Source organism: Pithys albifrons, chromosome 4, assembly GCF_047495875.1.
Source record: "Pithys albifrons albifrons isolate INPA30051 chromosome 4, PitAlb_v1, whole genome shotgun sequence".
Taxonomy (NCBI): Eukaryota; Metazoa; Chordata; class Aves; order Passeriformes; family Thamnophilidae; genus Pithys; species Pithys albifrons.
Window position 1 is genome coordinate 42190724 of NC_092461.1, and position 27162 is coordinate 42217885.

Genomic DNA, 27162 nt, shown 5'->3' on the forward strand with positions numbered 1-27162 from the left:
ACTGCTATTAATTCATTTTTCATTCAAGGCTGATTGCTTTCAATCTGAGCAGTACACTTCAGATTGCAGAAGATTTTGTGAATGTGTTTTCATTATTAAAGGGCAGATGTGGCTGAACTTCAATACACCTATGCTGAAAATACAGTCTTTTAGCTAAATAAAGCTTGTGTGTAGGTTTGAAGATGTACTTTTAAATAATCAATATTCTTACTGATAGAAAAACTTTTTCTGGAGATAAAGAATATCACAATAGTATGTTCTCATTTAGATATAAGACTGTCTCAAACTTACTTATCCTTTAGTAAGTCAGCTTTTTGCCTTTTTTTTCAGGTTTGTTCTAAAAACCAAACAGCTTAATTGTCAACATTTCAGCATTAGGTAGTGATATGTGAAGTTGATGAGGACAACTGAGATTGTTATTTCCTGTACTAAGCTTTCCTGAACCTTTATTGTTGTCTGCAGAAGAAGAATCTGAAGTGCTTGTTAAGGTTCATGCTTATTAAACTGTCACCATGGTTTTCTTTCTCTACAGGGAAGGCTACTTTGTTGCCTGCAAGCTGTAGTTAATTGTCCATACTAACTGGTAGCAGATTATTTTGGAAAAGTTTTTACCTGAATAATTATCTACTTTGTTTTCCATGTTCTTTTGTTGTTTCATGTTCTGTTACTCTCTGTTGAAATAATTATTGAAATACCGAATTATTAGAAAGGCTTAATTTTTAAAGAGTATTTTTGAAGAGGAGAAAGAAAGAACAGTGCCAAATGAATTGCTCAGATCAGGTAGGTACACAGCATGTTGATTAAACTGTTAGATTTAGATGAAATTCAATTAGTTACGTGGATCCATTGTACATACTGTGCCTTCTGCCTTTTGCTGGGAGGAAAACAGTATTACATACTACCTTTTTGTTTGGTTTTAATTGAGTTTTTGTTTATTTTGGGGTTTTTTCCCTAATGACCTTTTCTGTCCTGCCCTGGTTTCCAGGTTCCAAAGGACACAAAAATGCTGATATAAACCATAAAGAAGTATAACTAGAAAGGAAGTTGTCTTAACTTTTGATTCCAAAAAGAATACTGTAAAGCATAGTTAGGCTACATGAGCAGGGCTGACATCTGGGGGGGAAAAGCTCACACCAAGAATGCATGCTATTCCTGAGTTCTGAAATACTTTGTACAAAATGCAAGTAATTCTAAAAACACAAACTGAACAGATGAAATTGAACTTGAAAGTTAAGTTAGCTTCTCTATATGTGACAAAGTGATGACAAATAAAACTGGTGGATCATTGTTAATGAAATTCTTCTTTAACCCTTTTGTGCATGTTTATCATCATCTCCTATACCTCTCCCATGGTTAGGTTTTTGTTCTGGATTTGTGCATGGTCATGTGCTGTTGTATCCCCATTCCCCCCCCCGCCCGCCTCTTTTTTTTTTTTTTTAAAGAAACCTGGTTCCCTTCAGGATCTTACAAAGACTTCTAGAAGTCTGGAGAGGAAACAGGATGCAGTGGAAAGGTTTCCTAGTGAAACTGAGCTGATGATGGAGCACCCCATTTAATGATGTAGCACACTTCAGTCCCCAGCCCCACCTGCTCTCATTTTATTGAGTTGACAGCTCAGCTCTGACTTGATCAATTTATCATCCACCTGAATTATTTCACTCTGGCTTTTGTTAGCAATAGAGTACTCTGTACTAGTTGGTCAAAAGCAACCACTGAGAACTGTCCCCTTTGGCAATGTTTCCATGTTAATTTGGCTTATTTTAATCACTTTGCCATGCTGGCAGTAGTTCAGGAGAGTATTGCTTTGCTGCTGAGAGGAAACTCTGTGGAAGTGCAGTCTAAATAGAGCTAAAGGGAAACTGAATCAGATTAGGAGGAGGAAGAGGGGATATCAATCTGAGAGTAGTAACATAAATAACCAAGCTTTACCAAATGCTTTGGTTTGTCCTAATGCATAAGAGATGAGAATTGGATGATCTTACAGTGAAATGTTATGAACAATTTTTTGTTCAGAGAAATGTGGCAGCCCTCTGTGTCCAGTGCTACAATTATGTGAATAGTATAATGGGGAGCAGTGAAATCATCCATCTCATAGCCTTCAATATATGATTGAGCTCAAAGTATCAAAAGAAAAAGCCAAGGAAAGCGTAGGCTGCCTGCAGGGATAGTGGGTGAGTGATGGAGATTGGACAAGGTAACAGAGAATGTGCAGCAAAAGAGAATTTGACTGCAGAGGATAAAATACGGTGCAAAGGAAGAATAATTTCCAGGACGAGTCTGAATATCCCACTGTATTTATAAATCTTAAAATTGAGAAGGAGATAACAGAAAATTGTTGCTGCTGCATGCAAATACACCAGAAGTATAAAACTGCTGTGCTGACATAAGCAAGTAGGACTATGAAACAAGGCAGAACGTGAAACTTTCCTACCTAAGAGAAAGTTCCTGTCATAATTTTATTAGTGGGTATTAATCTGCCACATGTATAAACAGATTGACTGCAACCTCTCCCTTAGCAAAGCTTCATGAGCTGTTTTTCTTTTAATCCTGGTCTAAATAGATTGACAAGGATTACTGTGTAGGAACAGTAAATTGCGTTTCACTGACCTTTGAAATCACCATGAAATATAAAAATGGAAGTGGGTGAGCTTTAGGTGTGTTACTGATATTTAATCAATGAAGCAACACAAAGGAAAAATCATACATGGATGTTTCTTCTCTACTTTCACTTTTGAGAGTAATCATCACACACAGTTTTTATAATTGTTAGTGGAAACCTTTAAGACCAGTAAATTTTGACCAATTTGTTAGAAAAGTTATTCTGATTTACTCTTTTTATTATTTTGAAGCATATACATAAAAAAAAAATTAACTCTTACTGTGTCGCAGCACAAATTTACAAGGTAAGAAACTGTGATAGTGCTGGCAAGCACTTTCAGATGATGTGCCAGAGTAGATTAGTGCATCTCTACTGTGTGTTATGTCTGGGTTTAGAAGTGATCAAGATGTTATATAGCATTCACAAAGGTTATTTCTGTTAATACTAGCCAAGAGAATTTGTGGATATTGGTAGTATTTTCTAGACTGTCAGGAAACAGCCTTATGTGCACCTGCTAATAATTTTGTGTAGTAAAATAATAAAAGGTTATAGTACTGTGTTCAAAGAAATAAAACAGCAGCAGGATAAAAGTGAGGAAAAAAACTCTGCCTCCATTTAATCTTGTCCATGAGAACATAGAAAAATATTTCATCACATGAAGTAAGACTTGAAGGAGGTGATTGCTTCTCATCTAGGGACAGTTCAAAAGCGTTTGACTTCAGTGGAGAATCCTTGTTGACTAAGCAGGTTTCGGAAATGTCTTCAGCTGGTAATAACCATGTTAATTAATAATTGCAAGGTGGTGGTACAGCAGCTCCATACAAGGGGTGAGCAGCTCCATATGGGCAGCTTCAGTCACACAGTGAAGTGGGAGAGAAATGGGAAGGTGGAAGGGCTGACTGCTAGAACTATGCTGCTGCATCTTGAGCCATTGGGCTGTCTGGTGAGCCACGAGCAAGAGAGCAGCTCAAATGGCATAGCTGAGACAGGGCAGGTGAGAATGTGAAAAGTACTGCACATCTCTAAGGGAAAGCCGATTTCCTTACAAACTAGATTATCTGGACGGCCCATGCAGTACTCTGCAAAACTGTCCAGGGCTGTGAAAGTGCTGCCTGTCAGTAGATGGTGCTCTTTATATCAGATAATTACTCTTGCTGCCAGTGTTTGGCTGTGTTTTCATGTAAAAGGTCTGGTAACATTCTTTAACAGTTCATTTCTCTGAATTCTAATGTTAGGGAGATAAGAAAATGGAGGCTTTTGAGGAACTGCCAAACAAAAAAAAAAAAAAAAAAGAAAAAAAAGAAAAAAGTGTTGACTAGGTCCCTTTGAAAACATTTTACATCCTGGAATTTTTTCAACTTCTTTTTCTGGTGTATGTGTACTGTTTTAAATTTGTACAAATTCAGAAGCTTCCAGCATAAAAACCTTGAACAGACACCGTGGATTGGAGAATATATAGCAGACTGAGAATGTATCATTTTACTGACCTGTGAAACACTGCAGTAATGTGGTCTAAAATAAAACTGCAAAGCAGATTTGTCAAGTCATTTGCGATTTTTTTCTTTTGCATATTGACTTTGTAGTTTTACCTGCTGTTTCTGGATAGATAGGAATGAGCTTATTTCTAAATGTAATGCTTCTCAGAAAGACTTAAATGAATCAATGCAATTCTGAGTTTTACCTGAAGTCATTTATTCATCAGTAGTTGGATGGATGTAAAAAGCAGCATAAAAATGATTTCCTTATTAATGTGATTGGAGTGTTATTGGACCTGCCTGCATTTTTATCATTCAGAAAATATGCCATCTCTGAAGGAAAGGAAGTTAAATATGTTAATAGTGTAAAAATACCATGTGCCAAAGGCTGCTGTTGAGTGAAAAGCCCCGATCTGGGCAGCAGAACAGCATGAAAGATCTAATGGGGAATTTGAGATGCTTAAAGTTACTTCTGTTTTTATGTCATGGTCTTACTGAACATCAGCTACTTAACCAAGAGTTAAATTTTGGCTTGTGAGACGAATTTGCCCCTGAAGTGAATCTTGAGAACTGCCTGCTGTTCACTGCCTGATGCTACTGGTCTTTCTGCAAACAGAAACTGAAGGATTAGCGTGAATTTTTCATGTAATCTTAAACTGCAAGAAAATGGTCCAGGAAAGAGAAGGGAACTGAAAGCTAATTAAAATATTTCTAGTTCTTATTCAGGGCCAGTTTGTCTTCCCAGCACATTAATTTAGTTTTCCGTTCACAGATCTCTCTCCAGAAAGCATATATATTGTATGCACTCAACACATTACAGCAGATGAATATCTTTCCTCAGTATGCTTAATTTGCCTTCCCTCAGCCCTTCTCTCACACTCATCTTATGACCCAGGTTCCTTACACTGAGGCCAGGTGGGCATAATATTTTTCTTGAAAACCTCAACACCACATTTCTGTATTCTCACATGTCACAGGAGGATGTTGCTGGGACATTTTGGGCTGTATTTTTTAATGATATGTAGGACTGAAGATGCAAATCTTCACTGGCATTCCTGCCCTGCTTAGGCTCCCTGTGGTGCTTGCTGGATGTTCCTGGGAAGGTCCCACTTTCCCATGAACGGCCTGATCTAGGAGGTATATTTCACCCCCCCTCATCCCTCTTGCCCCTACCCTTGAATTTGGTCTCCCAAGTGCCATCTGTGTGGGCTTTAGAGCTCCAGATCTTCAGGTTTTTGAGCAGAGACAGTGCTGCTGTCACATCCTTCTGTTTCCTTTTAAAGGACAAGCTTCTGATCTATCTTTTGCTTTTGAGTTTATTTGCGGTACTGCAAGAAGAGATCCTTCCTGTGACTGAGAAGAGATATCTCCTGCTGGCCTGGGCTGGCCTTGATGTGAATACAGGACTTCTGCTCTGTGAGTTTTTCTCCCTCTCTCTTGTTGGCTAGCTTAGGCTGCTTCCTAGCCAGGAGAGGATGGCCTTCATGGATCTCAGTTTGAAGCTTTTGGCTTTCTCTAATAAAGGGGATAAAAGGACATTGTAGTGCTTAAGTTCTTTTTATGAATACAGGACTTCATAAGGATGATAAGTGAATACAGGGATTTTCTTATTAGGGAGCGAAGACTAGTTTCTCAAAAGTAGTTAGCAAGAAATTACATTGACGTCAGAAGTGCCTTGCTTGTTTTGAAAAATAAGTGATGGATCTGCTGTCTAGATATTTATTTGTGGGATACGTTGCGATCTTCTGTACACAGGCATTGTGGTGCTATTGCATGATTCTGATGGTTGGGCTAATCTGCCTCTTCTATCAACATTTGCCTTTTTTCTCTTGTTTTTGCTATAAGTGGAAGCAATGTCTTACTGGGAAGCAAGAGGCTGACCTGTCAGCTGAGGCTCAGAGACCTTTTCTAACTCATGTACATGTCTGGCCTATAAAGTTGTTCTCAAAATGTATTTGGCTCAGGAGAATATAGTTAAGAGTCAACTGGCAAAGATATCTAGAAAACTAGATTGCCATTGAGGTATAAAATGCTTTGGCTGCTGCACTTGCCTTCTGCATATGAATGAGCCCATCCACAAAGACTGAAAGTTGGCATGGAAAGGTTATACTGCTTCTTACAGTACAAGCCTCTTAATTGGCACGTCTGCTGGAAACAAAGGTGCCAAAAATGTGATTCACTCCAAAGGAGTAAACCTTGTAAGAAAGCAACCTGTCATTACTTAATAGGGATTAAGATCCCCTCACAATATTAGATGTTCTTCTACAAATGTACTGTTGTTGAGCTAACAGTGGAATTAACCTCACCACTTGCTAATAACAGAAGTAACAGCTTCTTTTATAGCTCTTCTCATATAGAAATGCTTTGTTGTTTCTGTCTTTAAGGTGAAAAACCTTTCACCTCTTGTACCTTTCACCTCTGACATACATCAGCTATTAAAATACACAGGTAGTACTCAAACTCTTAAGTTATGATGTATAAAGTGTCTTTTCTACAGAATACTGTCATTAGAAATGGAAGGATTGAGGTGTGGTCTGTGCTGGACAGATTTCCTATATCAGAGTAACTCCATCAGTACATCCCAAGAATAAAAAAAATCTGTCAGTATCATTAATAGCAAGAGAAAGGTGTGGCAAAAGCCATATTATGCCATAGATGTCTATTTCTTTAAAAAGCCTGTCTCCAAAAAACCCATAGCCCCTCCTGACACGGTTGGGTACATGTTTCTTAGGTCAGGCTCAACCTGTATTTGAACAGGCTTTTTATTAGACTGTCCTGAATGTTTAGAAACATAGAAACATTTATGTTGCTACTAATGTTACCTGAAATCTCTTGAAACGGTACAGCTATATTACAAGCTCTTGTTCTGCCTCGCCCCCAGCTTTAAATAGGAACCTATTTGTATTGTTGTAGTATTCCGAGTAAAGAAAATTAATTTTTATAAGCCTTAGAATTCTGCCATTAGTCTACACATCATAATTTTTAATTGCCACATTTCAGTTTATATCCATGTTAGTATGGATAATGTGAATATATGCATTTAACACTGTCATGGTCCTGTCTAGTTCTTCTCATTTCAGGGCAGCTGGTTTTGTGCTTCTTATTGCTAACTATTGATAATCGAGAAAGAATCCAGTAAAGTGATTGAAGGGCTGTAGATAAGACATTACCAAATATGTGTAATGCTTATGAGTTAGATGGAGTCTCATGATTCACAAAACAAATACAGGTTGACCAATTTCCTTTAACTCTTTTTATTGGATTTACAAGTGTAAAATCAAAACTTTGTTCTGTCCTTCAGATCTTTCAGTTTTTAGCTCTTCTTTTAGCAGTTTATTTTTCTGTAATTAGAGAGTGACAAGATTTCAGTGTATTTTTTATATTTTTGTGCAAATTAAACCATTTTTCAGACTGGTTTGGTTATTGGAGTCTGTTACTGCTACATGCTGTATTTTAGGTAATAAATCCTTCTATGTGACCTTCTTTAAACAAGTATGTGACAAATTCCAAGAAAAGTGGTGTACCTACTTACATACCTGCTTTGTATGTATTTTAATCTACTTCCAGATAAGTGGTCTTGGTTTAGTTTAATTGCAGATGTAGCTGCCTGAGATGTAACTTGCAGAGGTGCCAGGATTGGTTAAAAAAACAAAATGGGAATGGAGACTCATTTGTAATTGTTTTATATTACAGGTAGGTTTTGGGCTATTTTTTAATTTTTATTTTAATCTAGACAGGGAAAAACTATTTTTTACAAATACTGAACTCCCTCAAAATTGGAATTTCAGTTGCTCTGACAGTATTTTTGAGTTCAGGACAAACTGCCAGGAAATGGGAGCTACATTTCATCATCATCTCCATTATTACATATTCCTGTTTACTTTCCTGTATGTACCTGAATGGATTTGAACTTACAGCTTTCACCAAGATGGGACAGTCTCTTGTGGCTACTACCACTCTGAACAGAGTATTCTGTGGTGAAGACATGCCATATGTCTTCTTCCTAGTGGGTGTAGTACTTAGTCCTTGAGACAGGATAAAAGATGAGCTAACCTGCAAGTTATGTGTACCATGTCAGGGGTAAATGTCTTGAATTTTTATGTTTGCTGAGGGGGATGGTTAAGGGCAGTAAAAAACATTTGCTAGTAGGAAAATGTACTCAATTACTTGTAATTTTCTATTAATCCAGAACTGTTAATTAAAATTCATTCGGTTTCCTCTTTACCTGAATAGTGGTAAGAAGCAGTGTAGAAGAGTTCAAGAAGGAACCTTTTCTCTTCATAGCTGCACAAGGCACCTGCTGTGTGAACAGAAATTGTCTGTTCTGCAGATCTGTGCAGGATACAAAGTTTGTGTTTGTAAAACCAGGAGGATTTGTAGTGACTTGTAACAACTGTAATCTGTGATATAAGATAGTGAGCCAGACTTGGAGAGGTTTGAATTGTCTCAGGTAGAGAAGAGGAATCAGAGCTATATCAGTCAAGAAGCTTCAAACAACTGACATATCTTGTGAAGTAGGAACCTTCACCTTGACAGAGCAACTCTCCCTCTCTGCATTCTCTTGACATATATCCCAAAGCAAATATTTAATTTTTGGACTAGAAGGAATTTTTTGCGGTGAGTGAAATGGATCTCTAGTTTGACAGGATTAAAAATATGGGGTTTTTAGATGAAGTGAAGTTTAAAACATTACTCTTTGATTTGGATTTGGCTGTCAATAGGCTCCTGGCCCTATTTGTGATTTTGTTGTTGGCCTGTCTGTTCCAGTTGTAGCTTTCAGGATTTTTGATACCAATTAGAATGATGTCAGGCAAGGTTCTTGACAATGCTGAGGAATGCTCTGTCTTTTCCTTTCTCATTCTGACACTTCAGTTCTCCACAGTTTGCTGATAGTGCCACTGCCATTTATATCAACACAGGCATCTGCCTATCATGATTCTTGCTTTCAGTGTGGGATACCTCATTGAAAGAGAGTACTCATGGGAAACATGGCACCTTATTTTTTCTTGGTGTTTTGATACTGTCTTTACCCTGATCGGGACAATGCTCAGTGATATTTTTTTGACAAGTTTATCCTGTTTTTGATTATACTCGTGACAGCCTTAAGATGGAGTTAACTCCCTCTAACAACCTCTTACTTTTCAGATACATCTCATTATATTTCATAATTTGTTTCTCCTCCCCTGCATTGTCCCCTTGCAGTCTATTTGTAGTACACCTCTTTGTGGCACTGGTACAGAAGGTACTGGGTTGGGTCAATCCTGGAGTTCCTTGAAAGCCTGGTAAAACTTCCCTCTTTCTTCATCAGTCTTAAGCAAGTGGGGCAACACTGATATGGGTAGAAGGTTCTGTTTGTGCAGAGCATTGTCTTGGCTGGGAGAGCCATTTATAGCAGTCCACTGGAGGCAACAAGGAGCAGCCACTGACTGACCTGGGCCTTGGCAGTGTGAAAAGGTGGAGAGTGGGAGGCTGTGGATCACTGCTGGTACCCTTGAAGGGAGGCCCTTGTAGAAGCATCATTTCAGAAAGTAGAAGCACGGGAATAGAAAATCTACTTTACAGGACTTTTTCCACTTCTTTTGTAGCTTCCATGACTTCCCTGCCTGTCTCCAGTCTTTCCCCTACATGGTCCTTCCTGGAGAGGTCTGACCTGGCCCTGTTCACCAGCTTAGAGCCCTGAGGTGGTCTTGCTCAGCTGTCCTCATCTCTTTCTCTAACTCTCTTCTTTCCCCCCTAGTCTCAGAAGTCTGTCCCCATCTGTGCAGTGGCTATATTGAGTGGGCAGTGATATCTCTGTGGGTCCAGTCTGTGTCTCTCCCTGGACTTCAGAGGTGTTTGAACTAACTTAGTCATTGAGGATATGGTTCTCCTGGGTCCTCAGATACCTTTTCTGGACTTAATTTGTGCTCCTGCCAGAGACAGCAAGTTGGCTGCACTGAGTTGCTTCTCCTAAAATCCCAATGTATTCTGAGTATGTGGATTTAGGTAAACCAGAAGGCATAACAACTCCAATCCTTCTGCTGACCAGTGGTGAAAAACAGTACCCTATTGTGTGCACTTGGTCTTGTCTTTTGTGGGATCCTGCTGTGAGGCAGCACGATGTGCCAGCAGAGTGATCCGTGTATAGGACAGCACAGGTGGGAGTGAGGAGGGGAGGGCTGAGATCTGGGCTGTGCTGCTCTCGCAGCAGTTCTGGTGGCATGCTCTGAGCATCAGGCTGTCCTCATAGATGTGGGTGCCCTGGAGCTGCACAGCCTCCAAGGCTTGCTCATGGTGTCATGCTTTGACTCTGCCACGCTCAGGAGGTAGCAGATTGGGATAAAAAGTTGCATTTTGCATCTTGACACATGGAACAAGTGTTTGGATTGCAAATGTGAGACACAAGCTTGCAACTCAGGCAATGCAAGATGCTAGTGGCCACACTTCCAGCACAGTTTGAGAGTTTTGTTAGGTCTCCCAAGTATCTGTAGGTTTTATTTAAAGCAGACACTGAGTGTTGATTCTGAATTCTGTATAATCAGTTTAATGTTGGAGAAGTAACTTGGAATATATGAAAAAGATTCTTAATTTCTCAGCTTAAGAAATGTAACCCAAGCATGTTTTTAAAAAATCATGCTTTTGAAATTCTTAGCATTGCTGTTCCAGCTGCTCTTGTCATAAAATGATGAAGTTGATGCTGTTAGTCTTGCTTCCAGAGCAGCCTGAAAGATTTGATAATAACTTACGTGGCTCTTGGAACTGTGTAGTTTATGTATCTATACTGGATACACATAAATTTTTATTTTTCTAATTTTTAAATATATCATTGGCCCTTTTTAGTTTGCTTACAGAAATTACTTTTTGATTTAACAAATATTTCCTTCTCAACTTCATGGATGAAACAATCCTATTTCTTTCCTTCCAGTCTCTTGCTCTGGTCACAGACACATCAGTGGTTTTCTGAGGCATTTTAATGTTTCCTGCCCCAGCTGACTCTGTATTATTCTCAGGGTGACATCTTGTTCTCTCTGTCCCTGCTAGGTGGTAACAACCTTTCTACTTCTTTCCCTTGCTCTCCTCACACCTCCCTTCACAGCTCTCAGCCCCCTTTTCCCTCGAAGTGCCTGACTGGGTTAACATCCCAGTTCAACATTGAGCAGCTGTACCCACGTCTACTCCTATGAAGATCTCTGTGTCTGAAACACAGCTGGCAGAACCCACACTATTGGTCTAGTAAATATTTGATGGTGCTTTTCCTTGCAGCCTTGCCTTGCTTGTGTCCTGTCCTGATTTTGTCTGGAGTAGACTTAGCTTTCTTCTCAGCAGCTGGTACAGTGCTGGGATTTGGATTCAGTATGAGAATAATGCTGGTCACAAACTGATGTTTTGGTTGTTGCTAAGCTGTGCTTACCCGAAATCAATTAAGGACTTTTAATTGTCTCATTCTCTGTCCCTGAGGAGCTGCACCAGAAGCTTGGAGGGAGCATAGCCAGGAGCACTGCCCTGAACTGGCCAAAGGGATGGTCCATACTGTGGGATGTCATGCTCAGTATGAAAACTGGGATGGGTGTTGTCTGGAAGGGGCTGATCTCTGCTTGGGGATGGGATGGTCATTGGTGAGCAAGTGGTGAGCAATTGTATTGGTCATCACTTGTTTTAATAGGGGGTTGTTTCTCTCTCTTTCTCCTCTTCCTTTTACTTGTTACTATTTTCATTGATACCATTATCATTAGTATTATTATATTTTACTTTGTTTCACTTATTAAACTGTTCTTAACTCAGGAGTTTAACTGTATTTTCCTAATGCTCCTCCCCATCCCAGTGTGTGAGGGAGAATGAGCAGCTGTGTGGTATTTACTTGCTGTCTGGGCTTAAACTATGACAATCCTTTGATCAACACTGTAATAAAATTGGTTCTGCTTTGTCTTTTTCTAGTTAAACTGGAAACTCCAGAGCTGAGTCTCCCAAGATGTATCTTGGAGCAAAATCTGCCTTAATACTTTCAGCAGTGCCTCTTTTATCTATCTGTTTCATGCAAAAACTGTAGTGTCTGACTTTGGGTAAATTTGAATGCAAATGCGCATTGACTTTGTTTATATGTCAGGATCAGTGTGCTGGCATATTGGATGGTACAAATAGTGTGAGGCAGCCTCCTTCCAGCAGACCTGCAGCACTGTTTGGCTGAGGGCTCTGATCTCCACAATCCCTTGATTTTGTAATCTGAGCAGTTTTGTAAATACACAATATGTTAAGGTTGGAGACGCTCTTCTAAATAACTTGTCTCATGGTATGTAACATAGTTTTAATAATGAGATTGAATCTTTCGTCACTCAAAAATACAGAAGCCCTTCTTTCTTGATGGAGTAATATGATAAATAAAGACAAAGAAATTCTAGTGAATAAATTGACCTTCAGAACTGGCAGGTTTGGTAAACTGCACCTAAAAGGCTGACGAGATAACCTGTATGTCATTGCTTAGGAAGAGCAGAGCTTAGTTGCTAATACTATTCTGAACACTGAAATACACTCTCTAATAATGCACAAGCTGTAATTTTTATTTATTTATTTATTCTTGGATTGGTGATTTAAAATACTGTCTTCCCTATGCCGTGGAACAAAGAGAGTATGGAATTTTGTCATGTAGTAAATGCACTGGTTTCTTCTTCTTGGGAATCATTTTCATACTTTGAGATTCATTCAGCAAAAACTGGGGTTGAGCAAGAAAGAGTTTGTCACAAAGTCCAGAAGGAGCAGGATTTCCTTCAAATATACAAGAAAATATCATAATACTAAAGACTTATTAGGTCTATATCTGGCACATGAGCTGACATAGTGTTTGGTGGGATTAAAACTCTTAAAACGTTGCCAGCAAAGGTGATCCTGTGATGAGTTTATGCCAGGAAAATGGAAGGCAAGGCCAGACCAAAGATAATTTTTTAATGTACTTTTTATTTTAGTCAGTTTGGATCAGTTGTTTGACTGAGCTGATAAGCATAAAGTAAAACATAGTGTGGTTTCCACCTGTCTAGGTAGTTTATATGGAGTTAATGGCAGAGGACTGATTTATTAGGTTTGTTTATGGTAAAGGTAATTTTCCTTGGTTTGCTGGCATTTTTTGTATAGGATCTAGCTCTAGAATAAGGAAGAAATAAGAAATTAATTTTGTGTGAGGGAAGCATATTTTTAATAGTTTTTCATTTAGAGCATCTGCTGGAAAATTATTTTGTGTAAGCTGTTCCAAAAATGAAAGTGACTACAATAGACTTTTTAGAACCATTGCTTTAAAACCCCTGTATTCCTCTAGCTCATTAAGTCCTTATGAATGAGAAAATTAAACCTAATATTTGATGGTGTCAGTGTAAAAATGTACTCTTTGGATGCATTTATAAGCTTAAGTGCAACATGTTTCTGTAATGATTCTGAACAGCGGACAGTAAGAAATCAGTGTGTATGTTTGCAGTGCAGTGATCTGTGTATTGCACGGCATAAAAGCTACATTTGAAAACATCTTTGAGTTACATAGGCACAGAGGGATGTGTTAAATTTGTGCTGTAGTTGTTGATAAACTTGTTCTTCAGCTATTTAACATGATGGTGCTTAAACCTTTTAAGAGGACAGTAGTTGCTGAACTGAAAAGAACAGCCTCTCAGTTAAAACAAACATTGGCACTGCTTGTGTACTTTCAGCGAGGAATAAATAGCTTGTAAATCTATAGCTAGTTATACATATTTGTATACAAATATTTGTCTTTTAAGTATTTCTATGATGTACAAGGAAAACCCATGAAGAATTTATTTTTCAAGGGCTGAGAGACTTTTCTCTAGTCTTCAAAAATTCCAATGCTCAAGAAATATCCTTAAATTTAAGCAGTAACTCAAATATAGATAGACGTTGAAGTCTTGACCCTGTTGTTCAGGGCTTTCTGTGGAATCAGAGAGATTGTGTTATGTGGCTATTTTCACTTGTTTATTTCTTCGATGTAATTGTGAACAACACACATTTATATGTCATAAAACCCAGCTAACTGATACCATAAGATTGGGCTCTTCGTTGAAATTCAGTTTCTTCTTTGACTCAAACAGCAGTAACAAGTAGGCCAGAGAAGTTCAAAGAGGAGCCTTTGATCTTCTGAGTGGCATGAGGAGCTTGGAGTTACAGGGCACTTGCTCTCCCTACAGAGGTTGCCCCTTGTCCAGACCTATGCAGGTTCCTGTATGCGTAGAAGACTGATGAGCTTCTCAGAAAGGACAGAGGTAGAGCAAGGACTGTCCTGCTTATAGTGCATCTTCAATGCCTCTGGAAGTTTCTTTTTCTCTGTCAGTCAAACTTCTGCCTGCTGTAATGTTGGTGGGTGGCAACACAAGATGAGAATGATGATTTGGGGTGTTTTCTGCATTATTGTGATACCTTTAAATGTGAATGATGCCTATCAGTGTTTCCGATGAGTGTATTTGTCTTCAAATCAAAGAAGGCAGAGCTAGGGGATGTGCATTGTTATATATTCAACTATAATTTTTCTGCTAGTTATCTAACTTATACATGGGCAATAAAAAAGAGATAGGGACAACTGTGCATGAGAAATTTTAAGACACATTTGCCTGCTGGATTTTTAGGTCTGCCATATTCCCTCTCCCTAATTTAGTATCTTTGCATGATGTACTTTATGGACTTAATAGGACATGCAAAGTACTGGCTTAAAACTGCTTTGGTCCTTAGGGCTTCTTGTAATGCAAAATTTCAAAGCAACTTTGAAAAGGTTTGTCTGACAGAGTACATCTGTGCAAATGCTGGAATAAACCCTGGCTGTCAATATTGAAGGAATCTGCCATGAGTCCTAATGGAGAAGATGGGTTGAGATGACATTCCTTTTCACCTCAAATTTATGCAGAAAAACTTCTCTTGAACTTCTACATCACCAGAGAGCTGGAGGACAGTATTCTGCATGCATAGAATAGAAACAGAGACACCATGATTTTATTCCCTGGATGCAGTTGCTTGACAAAATAATGAAGTGAAGGAATACATTGGTGTTCACACCCACTTAGATCAGCAGTGTCCAATGTTACACATTTATTGGTAATAACCACCCATCTGTTTAAGATTTTCTTAGTCTCCTAGGCAGACTGTGTTGCAAAAAAAAAAAAAGTAAATCACTTTGAATCTATTTTCTTTTTAGGTTGTTTTGCTGGCTTTGACAAGAGGTTTTAAGTCCCAGCAGTTCAGGTTGCTTAGAACTCAGCATTCTTGTATGGTTAAAAAAAGTCAGTGTGCAAGGGGGAATTGTTTGATAAAATGAATTGTGACTTTGTACATATAATAATGCAATCAATTTATGTATAAACAGTGTATTATAAAACTGAATTTTCAAGAATGTATTGAACAGTGTTCCTTTTTAAATTGTTATTTATTACAAAGGAGCAACTGGTTTAAGTAGGAGTCCTACTTGTTTCATATAAAAGTGATTGTAGGAGGGTTAAAAGTAAAAAGGAAGCCTAAAAACTATAGCTGCTTGTAAAAATCACTCAAATTAGAACCTATGTCATCTGAAATGCTTGGTATGAACCAATATCCCCAGCCCTACACTCTGTTGGTGTGTAGTCTCCTTTTCCCAGGCAGAACTAGTCTTTAGGCTCGTCTCCATTAAAGAACTTTGTTGCAAGATCTTTCCTTATTGTAGCTAAGGCCCATGTCTGGCCTGAGGATATTTCTGGGCTTCCATGGTTAAATCCAGACTGGGACACAAATGGACATATCCCTTGTGAGTTTGAAGGATTCTAAGTGTGCCTCTGTTGCCCTTTGACTGTCATCCGTTGGTCACTCTTTAAACTGTGTTTCAAGTAAGAAATGGTGCAAAATGTTTCTGTGATGCAAGAAACATACATGCAATGCATAGTAATGTTAAAAACCTTTCACTGTGTGCAATTTCTGTGTGATGTATTTGAATAACTGGGTCTTGTGTAACGTGCTGGGGATTATTGGATATCTGCCAGTCAGGGCAGCTCCTATCTTCATTTATTATTTTAATATCCTATATGGGTGTCACAGATAAATATTTCTGAAACTTATGGGTGGACTAAACATCATTTCTGTTCTTCATTCTGTGTTTCTAGTCTGGGACTGTGAAGCTGACCAAGCCTGTGGCGCTATGGACCCAGCAGGATGTCTGCAAATGGCTGAAGAAACATTGCCCTAATCAGTATCAAATCTACAGTGAGTCATTCAAACAGCATGACATAACTGGTAAAGTATGCACTATCAGAAATATTTTACTTATTTAAAATGTGTCAAATTGTTTTATTTTGCTGGTAATAGATTGTGACTGTGCACTGAGGGCTTTTTGTTGATTATATGACTAAAGTGCTGCAAAGTTTAGGGCAGAGAGAATGTTCCAGCTTTCCTAGGATGTGGTAAGTGATTTCCCCATCTCTCTAAAATATAAATTTCGGATTATTCAGGGTCAATGAAACAAGGAAAGAGGCCAGTCTTTATATAGGTAAAGGTCCCACCTTGTTCATTCCAAATAAGTAAAAACCCCAAACCCAAAATAATTAAGAAACATCCTGAGAAAAAATGTCATTTATGTAAATGTTCTTTTTCATTGAGGTGTTTCACCTTGAGTTCCTACTCTTTTTTGTGTCCTCTCCCTCTTTTTAAAAAAAAACCTGAACATTAGAGTCCTTAATGCATAGGATGGGAAGCAAGCCCAACTGAGCCCCTCCCTAGGCCTGGAGCAGGATCAATACAGCAAGTTCATTTCTGGCAGGTGTTTGGCTAACTTTGTTCTGGAAAATTTGCAGTGGAGAAAATTTCTGCATCTCTTTTTTAGTGTTTTGTCTTCGTATTTTATGATCTTTAAAGTTGGTACTTCTTAGTATCAATCTAAACTACTATTTCCAGCAAATGAAACTGCTTTCTGTCTCAAATGTGGTTGGAGTACAACCAACTATTCTTTCCTGCTGCCTTTCCTTCACTGAATAAGGTGCTTCCCAGTTGCACATACTTTCCTTGTCTAGTCTGAAAAATAATTCTTTCTTCTGTCATGGTTTGTCCCTAGATATATGCAGGATCTTCAAACCTTCCAAACTTGGTGTCTTTTCTTAAAAGAATATATTAAAAGCATAATTGTATTTTATTTTCCTATTTTCTTTAGAAGTTGATATTGATTTTATTGATCTGCTTGACTTGTCAGCTCCTACTCAGTTTGCTGTAGTTGTCTTTTTGGCTGACTACTTTGAACTGACATCAGTTTAGCAAATATAACTTGGGAGTTAAATAGGACTTACATACCAGGCAGTAATTAATCTGTAAAAAGTTTAATTTGGAACACTAATTTGTTCTCTGAAGTTTTGGTATATGAAACTGGGAACTGGAATTCAGGCATTTAATGTTAAGCAGAGATTTGAGTTTCACTTACACGTCTCAGTCTTAACAACAATACATTGTTAACTAATGTGTGTTTCAGTCAGTGTCTGTATATATGCACTTGCGGTGTTTCCAGTTTTACCTTGATTCCTGTTGCTGTTTTCTTTCTGATAATACATGAATGATTGCTAGCATGGCAAACTGAACTACCAATATTTGTTTACTCTGTAGCCATGAGTACCTATACACACCTACATGTGAAAGCTGGTTTGTGCTGGTTTGGTAAGTGTTGAGGTTTGGTACATAACCATTTGTGCCCATTTCCTCTCAGTCACCATCTGCTGAATGCAGTCTGTAGGAATGCAGTCTGTGTCTCCACCCATGTGTACAGAGCTGACTGCATCCAGAGCACGACCAGAAGAAACTGAAGCTATTTTGAAATATTTTCTAATACTGTTTTACTATCATATTGTCTGTTTCTAGAATTAAGGACAAAATTGTTTTCATTTCAACAGAAACACAGATGGAAACCTTATAGTTTCCTTGCAGATGTGCAAAACTTTGAACTTTATAGACCTTTGTGAAAAAGTAGAATAGAGATCAATTTTTCTTAATTTACACAAAAGAGGTATAAGGAAAATATTGGTAGAAGTGTTAGAAAGTAAATCTGCAGGAAAGAAAATAACTTCAATTCAGCAACTACCAAAGAAGAAATACAATCACTGTTTGTACGGATTTTATGAAAGTATACTGTAATAGTATTATGAGTGAAATCTTTAACTTGGGAGGATATTTCCAGTGCTGTTTGTCCCCATAACTCTGATTATTTGAATTCTAATAAAGGGATAAAACAATGTGTTTGTGGTTCAGAAAGGAGTACGGAAATTAATATGAAGATGAAGCCAAGGTAGTGTAACTGTTCCCAGACATGGCTATGGAAAACTGATGTGATTTTTGAAAATTTCTCAGGAATTAATATGAATTTACAGGCTATTTTGATATGAAAAAATATGATGGAAAAGAACTTGAAGAAAATGACATGAAAAGATACTTAAACTTTATTTTTGAAGATAAAATCTAAGGCATGATCATAAGCCAGGAAAATAATCTTGAGCAAACGTATCTAACAATTGTTAACCATAGGTGTTGGAAAGTGTGGCATTTCTTTGAGATTGTTAGTTGCTGATTACAGTTTATTTATTTGGGGACAAAAATGCAACCCAAAATGACCTTTCCTTCCACAGATTTTATACCTTTTATTTCTGACAAAGAGCCAGCTGCAGGTGTATAAAAAATGCTTCATCTGGAAACTTACCTAGTAAGAAAAAAATCTTCATATCAACAGTGATCTTGAGGGTGTCATGGGACAGAGTGTCCTCTCATCTGATTTGCAGGTGACAGAAAATCGGAGGTAACAGTCTGTAGACTCAAGAGTTGGGCCCATCCATAAGTATCTGGGCCTAGGGACCAGATGCAGGCTTGGAGGAATGTGTCAATAGGAACCTTATGAAATTGAACAAGGACAATTAAAAGTTCTGCAGCTGGGAAGGCAGAGCCTCTTGCACCCCACCCAGTGTGGGGCTGACTGGCTGGGAAGCGGCTTTGGTGAAGAGGACCTGTGGTCCTGATAGTCAAGAAGATGAAATGAACCAGCATTGTGCCTTGGCAGCAAAGAATGCTAACAGAGTGATGGGCACTACTAACAGGACCATAGTAACCTGATGAGGATTGTCATTATTCCTTTTACTCTGCACTTTTTAGACCTCCAGTGCAAGTTAAGGGGAGGGCCACCAAGATGCTCAGGCCTGGAGCACTTGCCCTGTGACCAGTGGCTGGAGGGAGCTGGGCTTCTTCAGTCTGGGGAAAAGGCAGCTTGCCAGGGTGGAGTGGAATGGGGTGACTAGCAGCAGCCCCTGGTATGCAGAAGAAGGTTGTCAAAAAGATGGAACCTGACCCTTGGCAGTGATGTATAAGAGACACCAGACTTTAGCTGAAACAAGAGTCTGAGGCTGAACATAAGGAGAAACTTTTTCCCCATGTAGACAATGAAGCATTGGAACAGGTTGCTCAGTTTCTGCCCTGGGAAAACTTCAAGCCCTAGCTAAATAAAACCTTGCAAAACCTGATCCAATCTCATAGATGTTCTTGTTTTAAGCAGAAGTTTGGGCCAAAAACTTGCTGGGGTCCCTTCCCATCTAAATTCTTCTGTGGTCCTATGATTTGCTGAGTACTTACTGAGTACTCTAGAACCAGTGAAATGCTTCTTGCAGCCAGTTAGGGAGAATTAAATATGAAAATGTCTAATAAGAAATTGGGATTTTTTTTAATAGGTAACATCCTTGGGTTCAGGGAGCGAAACATTTGGTTGACTTATTCAGCAACAGGTCAGAAGGATTTTTCATGGTGTTGGACACAGAGTGAGAACCAAAAGAATTTGAAGGAGTTATGCTGAGTGAGATCTAAGGGTGTCTGTTAGGAATTAATAGTGATGGGAAAAATAAGACTGAAAGGAGGAATGAAGATGACAGTAGCCTGTGCAACCAAGAAGGCAATGTCATGGTAGGGCCATGTCACTGGAAGCTCTACAACTGGTATTGGTGTTTACACCAGATGGAGGAGACATAAAAAATTGCACTGATTTGCCAGTTTTTCACACACTAATTTTATACTGATATATTCCAGGGGATAAACCTGAGAAATGGAGCTTGCTTTGTGTGCATTTGTGGCTTTGAATTTGCCAGGCAGCAATACTTTTAAATGACTGGGGAGTTGTAGAGATACGAGCTGTTCTTTTATGGTCTTGTCCTGTACCATTGAAACAAATGAAGATTTTTGCAAGGTCATAGCATTAACAGAAACAAGACTGGGCATAGAGTGACTAAGGAATAACCATTTGGGGGCAAACGGTCCATTGAAAAAGTAAGAAAGATGAAATGTAAGCAATGGCTTATGGATGTGTATTTGTTGGAAGGAAGGAAGGAAGGAAGGAATGAAGAAAACCCTGGTTCACCTTTTGTTTTTGTGCCATGTTCCGCATTGTGCTAATGCATGTCTTCAGAGCATGAGGTTTTAATGCTACGATCATTAAACAAACCTCATTCTGTCAAAGTAATACCCAAGAGGTACCTTGGTCCAATTGAAAGAATTTGATAGGAGGTACTTGAAAGGACTGAAGCCTTTTTAAATTAAAATTTTAAGGAGGAAAGGAACAGGACTCAACCTCATTTTAGTTTTAGCAGGGACCAGAACTTTTGAATATTCATTAAGTACCAAATGGCACCACAGAAAATGAAATATGAACTGCTACTGGGAACCTGCTGCAAATAGGCTCAAAATCGGGCTAATCCTATAACCTCTAAAGATGCTTGAATTAAATCAGCTTTATTGACATGTATTTATGAATACTTTTAAAATCTGAATTGATTATTTTTTTTCACTACAGTAATATCTTCATAGATGCTGGAATTTATCATATCAGATGAAATGCTCAAGTTGCTAAGCATGTTGGTGAAGGGATGGTCTTGTGGTTTAAGGTACTACACTGGAATTTGGAGACATCTTGGCTTTGTTTCAGGTTACACTGGTATTCTTTGGGAGCTCACTGAATCCTCAGGGTCTAAGCTACTCTCTCCATACAGAGAAAGTCTGGGGTTTTTTTCATCAAAGCGTTGCTCGATAATCTTTCCAATCTTCAGAACATAAATAATTTAATTCTGCCCTTCATTTCATGAAACTCATCTGAGTTTTGTGGTGCAACCAGTGCAGTGACTTGGGGATGAAGGGTGTGCAGTGGAGCACAGGAGACTTGGGTTTCATTCCTAGCTCTGGGACAGGAAGGGTGACCAAAACCAGGTGGGTTTATTCACCCCATTGTGACCTCCTGATCATGTTCATCCTTTGCCATATTTTTTACGATTATACAACACAGATAAAGATAGCAGTGTTGTTAAATGTGTTGTGATATGTGTACAAAAGATGTTGAGTCAGCTGAGTCTTCCTGTTAGCAGGTCTGTTTCATTTGGAACAATTTCTGCTCATTTTCTGATCCTTCTCCTGGAAGTGATTCCAACATTATCTTTGATCCTTCCATTATTGATGAGTATCACACTGACCCAAATTATCTCCTGTGCCAGTGATGTAGCACACCTAATGTGAGGCCTGATGCAAGAAGCAAAATGAGGTCTTCTGTAAAGTGGCCTCTGTAGGTGTCCCCAGTCTGTTACCTGACACCTATCCCTCAAGAGTCTTCTCACAATTCTGACTGTAGTTACAGTGTAGAAGACTACACAAACTGGCACCTTTATTGGACATTGTTTTGCTGTCCCCTAGAAACTGGTCACAACCTACCCTCTAGGTTGTTATCAGTAGAGGAGTCTTTAGGGTGAAGTGTAGGACTGGTACCAAGGACAGAAGGTCCTGGGTCAGGTCAAGCTGTTCTAGGAAATATTTAAGCCTCCTTTAAAGTATTGTTAAAGTTTTGCTTGCCATGTTTTTCTTTTATTAGTCTCAAACCTGTAGAAAGAAAGAACATTCTTCTAGCACTGTCATGTACCTCAGAAAACACCTTCGTTGTGTCCAAATAGAGGCTATTTCCAATAAAATATTTATTTTTCTTGTTTTGCATGTGACAGTGCTCTTCAGCACAACAGTTGTCTTCTGTGTTTGTCTAGTAGTGGATAGCAGAAAGAACTTCCATCTCCAGCCATCTCTGTGAAGCCCTTCCCTCTCTGTGGTGCAAAGCTTAAGCCAGCCTTACCCTCAGTCCTTACTTATGCCAGTTTTCCATGCTCTTTCTGGGAGCTCTTAATAGACCTTAATAGGTTGGTGGGCTGTCAGATCAATCCATCTGCAGTTTGAAAAATAAAATAAAATCACTGCTTCACCCTGGAGAGAGCTTTTATTCTGCTGCCTGGACAAGGTCAGACCTATTTGCGGCATTCTTTGTGGAGTTGTGATGCTCGTGGTGGAAAATGTGAGGTACTAAAGAGTTTTCCCCATTTCATACTTGCCTCCTCTGAAATTTTTGACATGTGGAACACATCAAAGAATGATGGGAATTGGGATAAGGCTCCTGTTTGCATAATATGTAGCAACTGTTCTTTTTGCATGGAAAAGAGTATCAGAAATTTATTAATGTAACTGTGTTTATATAGTGTAGAATTGAAAGAAGTTTGAAAAGTGGAAATCTTCTTTTCATTATTCAGCCTCCTACTGATACAGAAAATTTTGTGTGAGAGTAATCTCTCATGTCTTAGAAATGGTTTCTGGGTCTGGCTTTTCAGTCAGATTGTAGCTCATGCAATATATAGCCAAATTCCACAACAGGAGACAGGACTGTAATGGCTCATGAGAGATTTGGTATGACCAGGAAGGCTCATCTGCAGTTGAGAAGGGAACAGTGGGACACTGGAACACTTTATGAGAGTTGTAGCTTAAGTATTAACATAGTTTGATTATTTTCTGATCAATTGCCTTTTCTGTGAAAAATAATCTGCCTAGTTTATCAATTAGTAATGAAATGAAGTTATTTTCTGCTCTGTGCACAAACCAGTGGGGAGTGTCTGATGCCATTATTTGTTACATAAAATCCTGTGTGAAAGAAGTGATAATATCAACTGTTCTGTTTGATAGGAAAGGGGAGTTGATAACAGGCGATGGAGGCATTTTTGATCTTGCTTGCCAATGATGTATTAAATTCTATATATACTAAATTCAGAATGAAGTTTCCACTCTCCTGCTCCATTATTAGCTGTGAGATCTGCTGTGCAAGTAACTGATGAATGTTTTACACTGTTTTCTGTCACACTGAGTATTTCTTGGGTCTGGTAGCCTTTCCATGGCAGGTGCTCTCCACTTGAAACTATCTGTGAAGGTCTCTCATGGTCTCAGTAAACAATTGCCCTACAGTGTACTCAGAAGTGAATTGCACTGTAGCCGCTTCTTTTTCTTTCCTCTGTCACTATATAAGAATTCAGTAAGAACCATGGTAGCCAGATTTGCTGTAGCTGTTAACTCCTGCCTGATGTAGAACACAGAATCCAAATCATCTTTGAACTGAAAAATATAATTCCTGTCCTTTAGCTTCAGATTTGAAAATTCCTGTCAACTTAGCTTAGACAAGTTCTTCTGTACTCATAGGGTATGAGTATTTAAGGGACAGAAGAAAAAGATACATCGCTCTTTATTTGAAGCAGTGTTTACTTACTCCTCAGTACTCCTCATGTACTGTCAGTTGTTGGAGAATTAATGATTCATAATTATACATGCAATGATAATTGGATTATTCCTTTCCTCTAACATTAGGGTTTTTCATTTTTAATTTAATCTTGTTTTCTTTATTTAGTAATTTTTTCATAACTACAGATCATATCATGTTTTACCATTCTCCTTGAAAAGATCTTGGTTGTACAGTCTTTGTAAACCTGATCCACTGTTCTCTATAGAACGCTGATTCACATCAATATCGTGTAAAATCCACTGCCAGAACCTCTCACCATGGCAGCCAGTTTCAAAATCAATTTCTGTTTCTTACTCAGAAGGGATCTGAAAATGTGACTTAGGGTAAGATATGGAAAACTGTATCAAATGTCTTAGCAAAGCCTATTTCAGGAATTCTCAATCCAAATTGTAAAGCTTCGTGATATTTCCTGGTTTGCTGATAAGGCTACACAGTATATGTGCAAGAAGAACTGAGCACTGATTGTGATCCACTGACAGAGCCAAAAAGCTTATAAGCTACTGATTTAGCCTTTGGGTGCTTACCAGTCTGTCTTAGGTGATTCAGGCATCCAGCTGAAGTGAGATTTGTAAAACCAAGAATAACAGAATAAGTTGCTGTAGTAATCAGTCAAGAGGCAAGGGATGCCTCCAAGAAGATGAATTTGATGGACTTAATATAGCTAAGAGATGATATTATGAAAACACCCCTTCTATGTTCACCCCGTTTCCTTTGTCCACCTTTTGTTTTGTGACCCTTCGCATGATCTTGACGAAGCATGCTTTCTATCAATTGTTTTTTCCTTAGCTGCTTTGCAAGGGGCTTGATTACTTGATTACAAGTTCTGTCATTTTGGTCAGTATCAAAGCTCTACCCTTTTAGTTCTTAGGATATTCTTTTTCTACACATTTTTGGATCCATCACTGACTGTTACCATCATTACTTTACCATGTTCCTTGATCATTTGCTGGGCTGTGGGATCCCTTTACCCAGAATCTAGGCAAGGTCAAGCACTGTTGTTACTTCAAAGACCTTCAAGAGTAGCCTGAAGCCATAGAATGCAGCATTGCTAACCCTGATGGCACTTCTTTTTTTCCTTTATTTCCCCACTTGATTAATACTGATGAACCACTTCAGTATGGTGCATAATGGTCTGAAGTCTTCCTCCTCAAAGGATGCAATACTTAGTTTAGTACTGGCCATTGAGTATTTAGGCTTTTGCATTAATTGTGTTGGTTCCAAGTGTTGTGCTCTGACTGAAGTCTCATTAGGCTGTTATTCTGTGTTGCTCTTTAAAAACTCTACTGTATCTGTGGAGTCTGGAACTTATATTTCCAGCTCAGTTAAACTGATTGTTAGTACTGCTGAGCTCTCATTTTCCATCAAGTCAAGTTTTCCTGCAGCACTTCAGAAGTTCTGGATCCCATTCTGGTGGGAACCAGGACAAAATGGGAGATACTGCAGGGTCTCCTTTCAGGTTACTTGTGCTATTGTTTGAGAAGAAGTATTTGTCACCTTTGCTGTGCATCTGCAAAGTCAATTTTATGGCTCAGTTGTAGGTAAGAAAAACTTAGGTGAGAAAAACTAGGATGAAGTTGAGAAGTTGTTAGAAGACCTTACTGTTCTTCACTTTGAAAAAGTGAATTAATTTCCTGCTTAGTGGGTGTGTGTTTGAGATACCATTGAGCAGCTAGAGCTGATTCTATTTATTTCAGCTTGTTACTTGCCAGCATGTGCTATTCATGATACGGGGATTTAGTCTTAGTGTAATCTTGTAATTATTTGGCAGTGTTCCTCAGTCTAATAACACAGCCAACCTCATGGTGAAACATGGAAAGAAAACTCTCCTGAAATCTGAACGTTCCTGAGGCCACAGCTAAAAGTTTGACTTCTGTTCTGAACATCAGGAAGAACTTTTCCACTGAAAGGGTGGTCAGGCATTGGGATGAGCTGCCCAGGGAGGTGGTGGAGTCACCATCCCTGGAAAACGTTCAATAAACAAGTGGATATGGCTGGCTCTTAGTGCCACGGTTTAGTTGACATGGAGGTGTTTGGTCAAAGATTGGACTCAACAATCTTGGAGATATTTTTCAACCTTAATGATTCCGTGATTCTAAATGGGTAGTTAATCTCTCTCATCTGGTCAGTCTGCAATACGTTGTGGTCCTTTTCTCGCCTCTGAGTCTCGACATTGCCTGATCCCCAGACCAGTAACGCTGTGGTTCCAGCTTCCATATAGTCTCTGTTTTTAATATATATGTAGACAACAACTCCACTCTTGCACCAGGTCTGACAAACGGGTTAGTCAATCTGTTGCAGCCCTGTATTCTCAGCTGTGTTCTGGTTTCACTCCCCAGACCCTCTGCAGGGACTCAGGGCACGATCTGCAGGAGTTGGGCTCAGCCCCTGCAGCTCACCCCTCCCGAACTTCTCCACTGTGGCTGGACAAACAGCCGTCTGCAGGCTTCATGACTGTCCTGCAGTGCCTCAGCACTGGAGTGGCTGCGGGCTGGTGTTTGGGAAGGGCTGTGGATGCCCCCAGGAACACTGCGGGTTTCCCCTGTGGGTTGCGCAGCGCGCGGACCCGGCGGCCCCGCCGCTGCAGTACCGCGCTCTGCCCCCAGGGGGCGGCGGCGCACCGGCTACAGCCTGAGCCGTGCCCGCGCTGCGGGAGCGATCCCGCGGGATCCCCGCGTTCCTGCATCCCCTGCCATCCATCGGTGACCACTGCCGTCCTCACCCCCGGCCTCCCCGCTCTGCTAATGGGCTTGTCAGCGCCTCGTTTGTCATGTCCCTCTTTGAAAATGATTCTGTTTGTGGAAATACCAGCCCAGCCAGCTGAGCCTTTTGCAGAGAGCAAGGAGACAGGGAGAAAGGATTTCTCCCTTCTCTACCTCCCCTATAGTACAAAAAAAATAAAATCCACAGCTGCTGTTTTGTTGCCTTTTTTTTTGCCTTTTTTTTAAACTGCTGAAGTGCTAAAGCAGCTGCCCTCTGCTCCTCAGGGTTTGCCGAGGGAATAGCCTTCACTAAAAAAGAAGTGCCTCTGGTGCTCCAGTAGAAATTGTTTGATTTGATATAGTTAATTGAACTGGTTGAAAGCTTGGCAGGGTCCAGTGCAGTGTACTTGACACTGAGCTTCGTCCTTGTTATCGTAGAATGCACAGCAGAGGGGAATACCTGGCTCTTTCAGCAAAGATAGGAGGACCCAGCTCCAACATTTTCCTGTGAATTCAGTGGAAGGAGTTCTTGAAACAAACAAAAGAATAAAAAAAAGGAGGCTGGATTCTGTTCAGCCCTTACTGCTTTCAGGAGCTGATTTTCATCCCTTCTCACAGCAAGATCTGTGCATCCTATGAAGCATTTACCTGGTTAGATCCTAGTGGTGACCAGCACAGAACTGATGCAGGACAAAGCTCCCTGTCCTGTGTGCATCCAGACGAATGCTTGTTGCTCAAACAGAGGAATCAGCTATGAGAACCTGTATCTTTTAATTAATTTTATTATCTGTGAACCAAAACCCTACACTT

General features: G+C 39.3%; 1 protein-coding gene across 1 annotated transcript in view; it reads left to right on the forward strand.

Moving 5' to 3' along the window:
• The window catches only part of SAMD12 (sterile alpha motif domain containing 12), a 189436-nt gene that overhangs the window by 29415 nt on the left and 132859 nt on the right, over window positions 1–27162 (forward strand). Inside the window, exon 3 of the mRNA XM_071553945.1 lies at window positions 16164–16293. Within this exon, the coding sequence (XP_071410046.1) occupies window positions 16164–16293 (130 nt within the window). The remainder of the gene's footprint in view (window positions 1–16163; window positions 16294–27162) is intronic.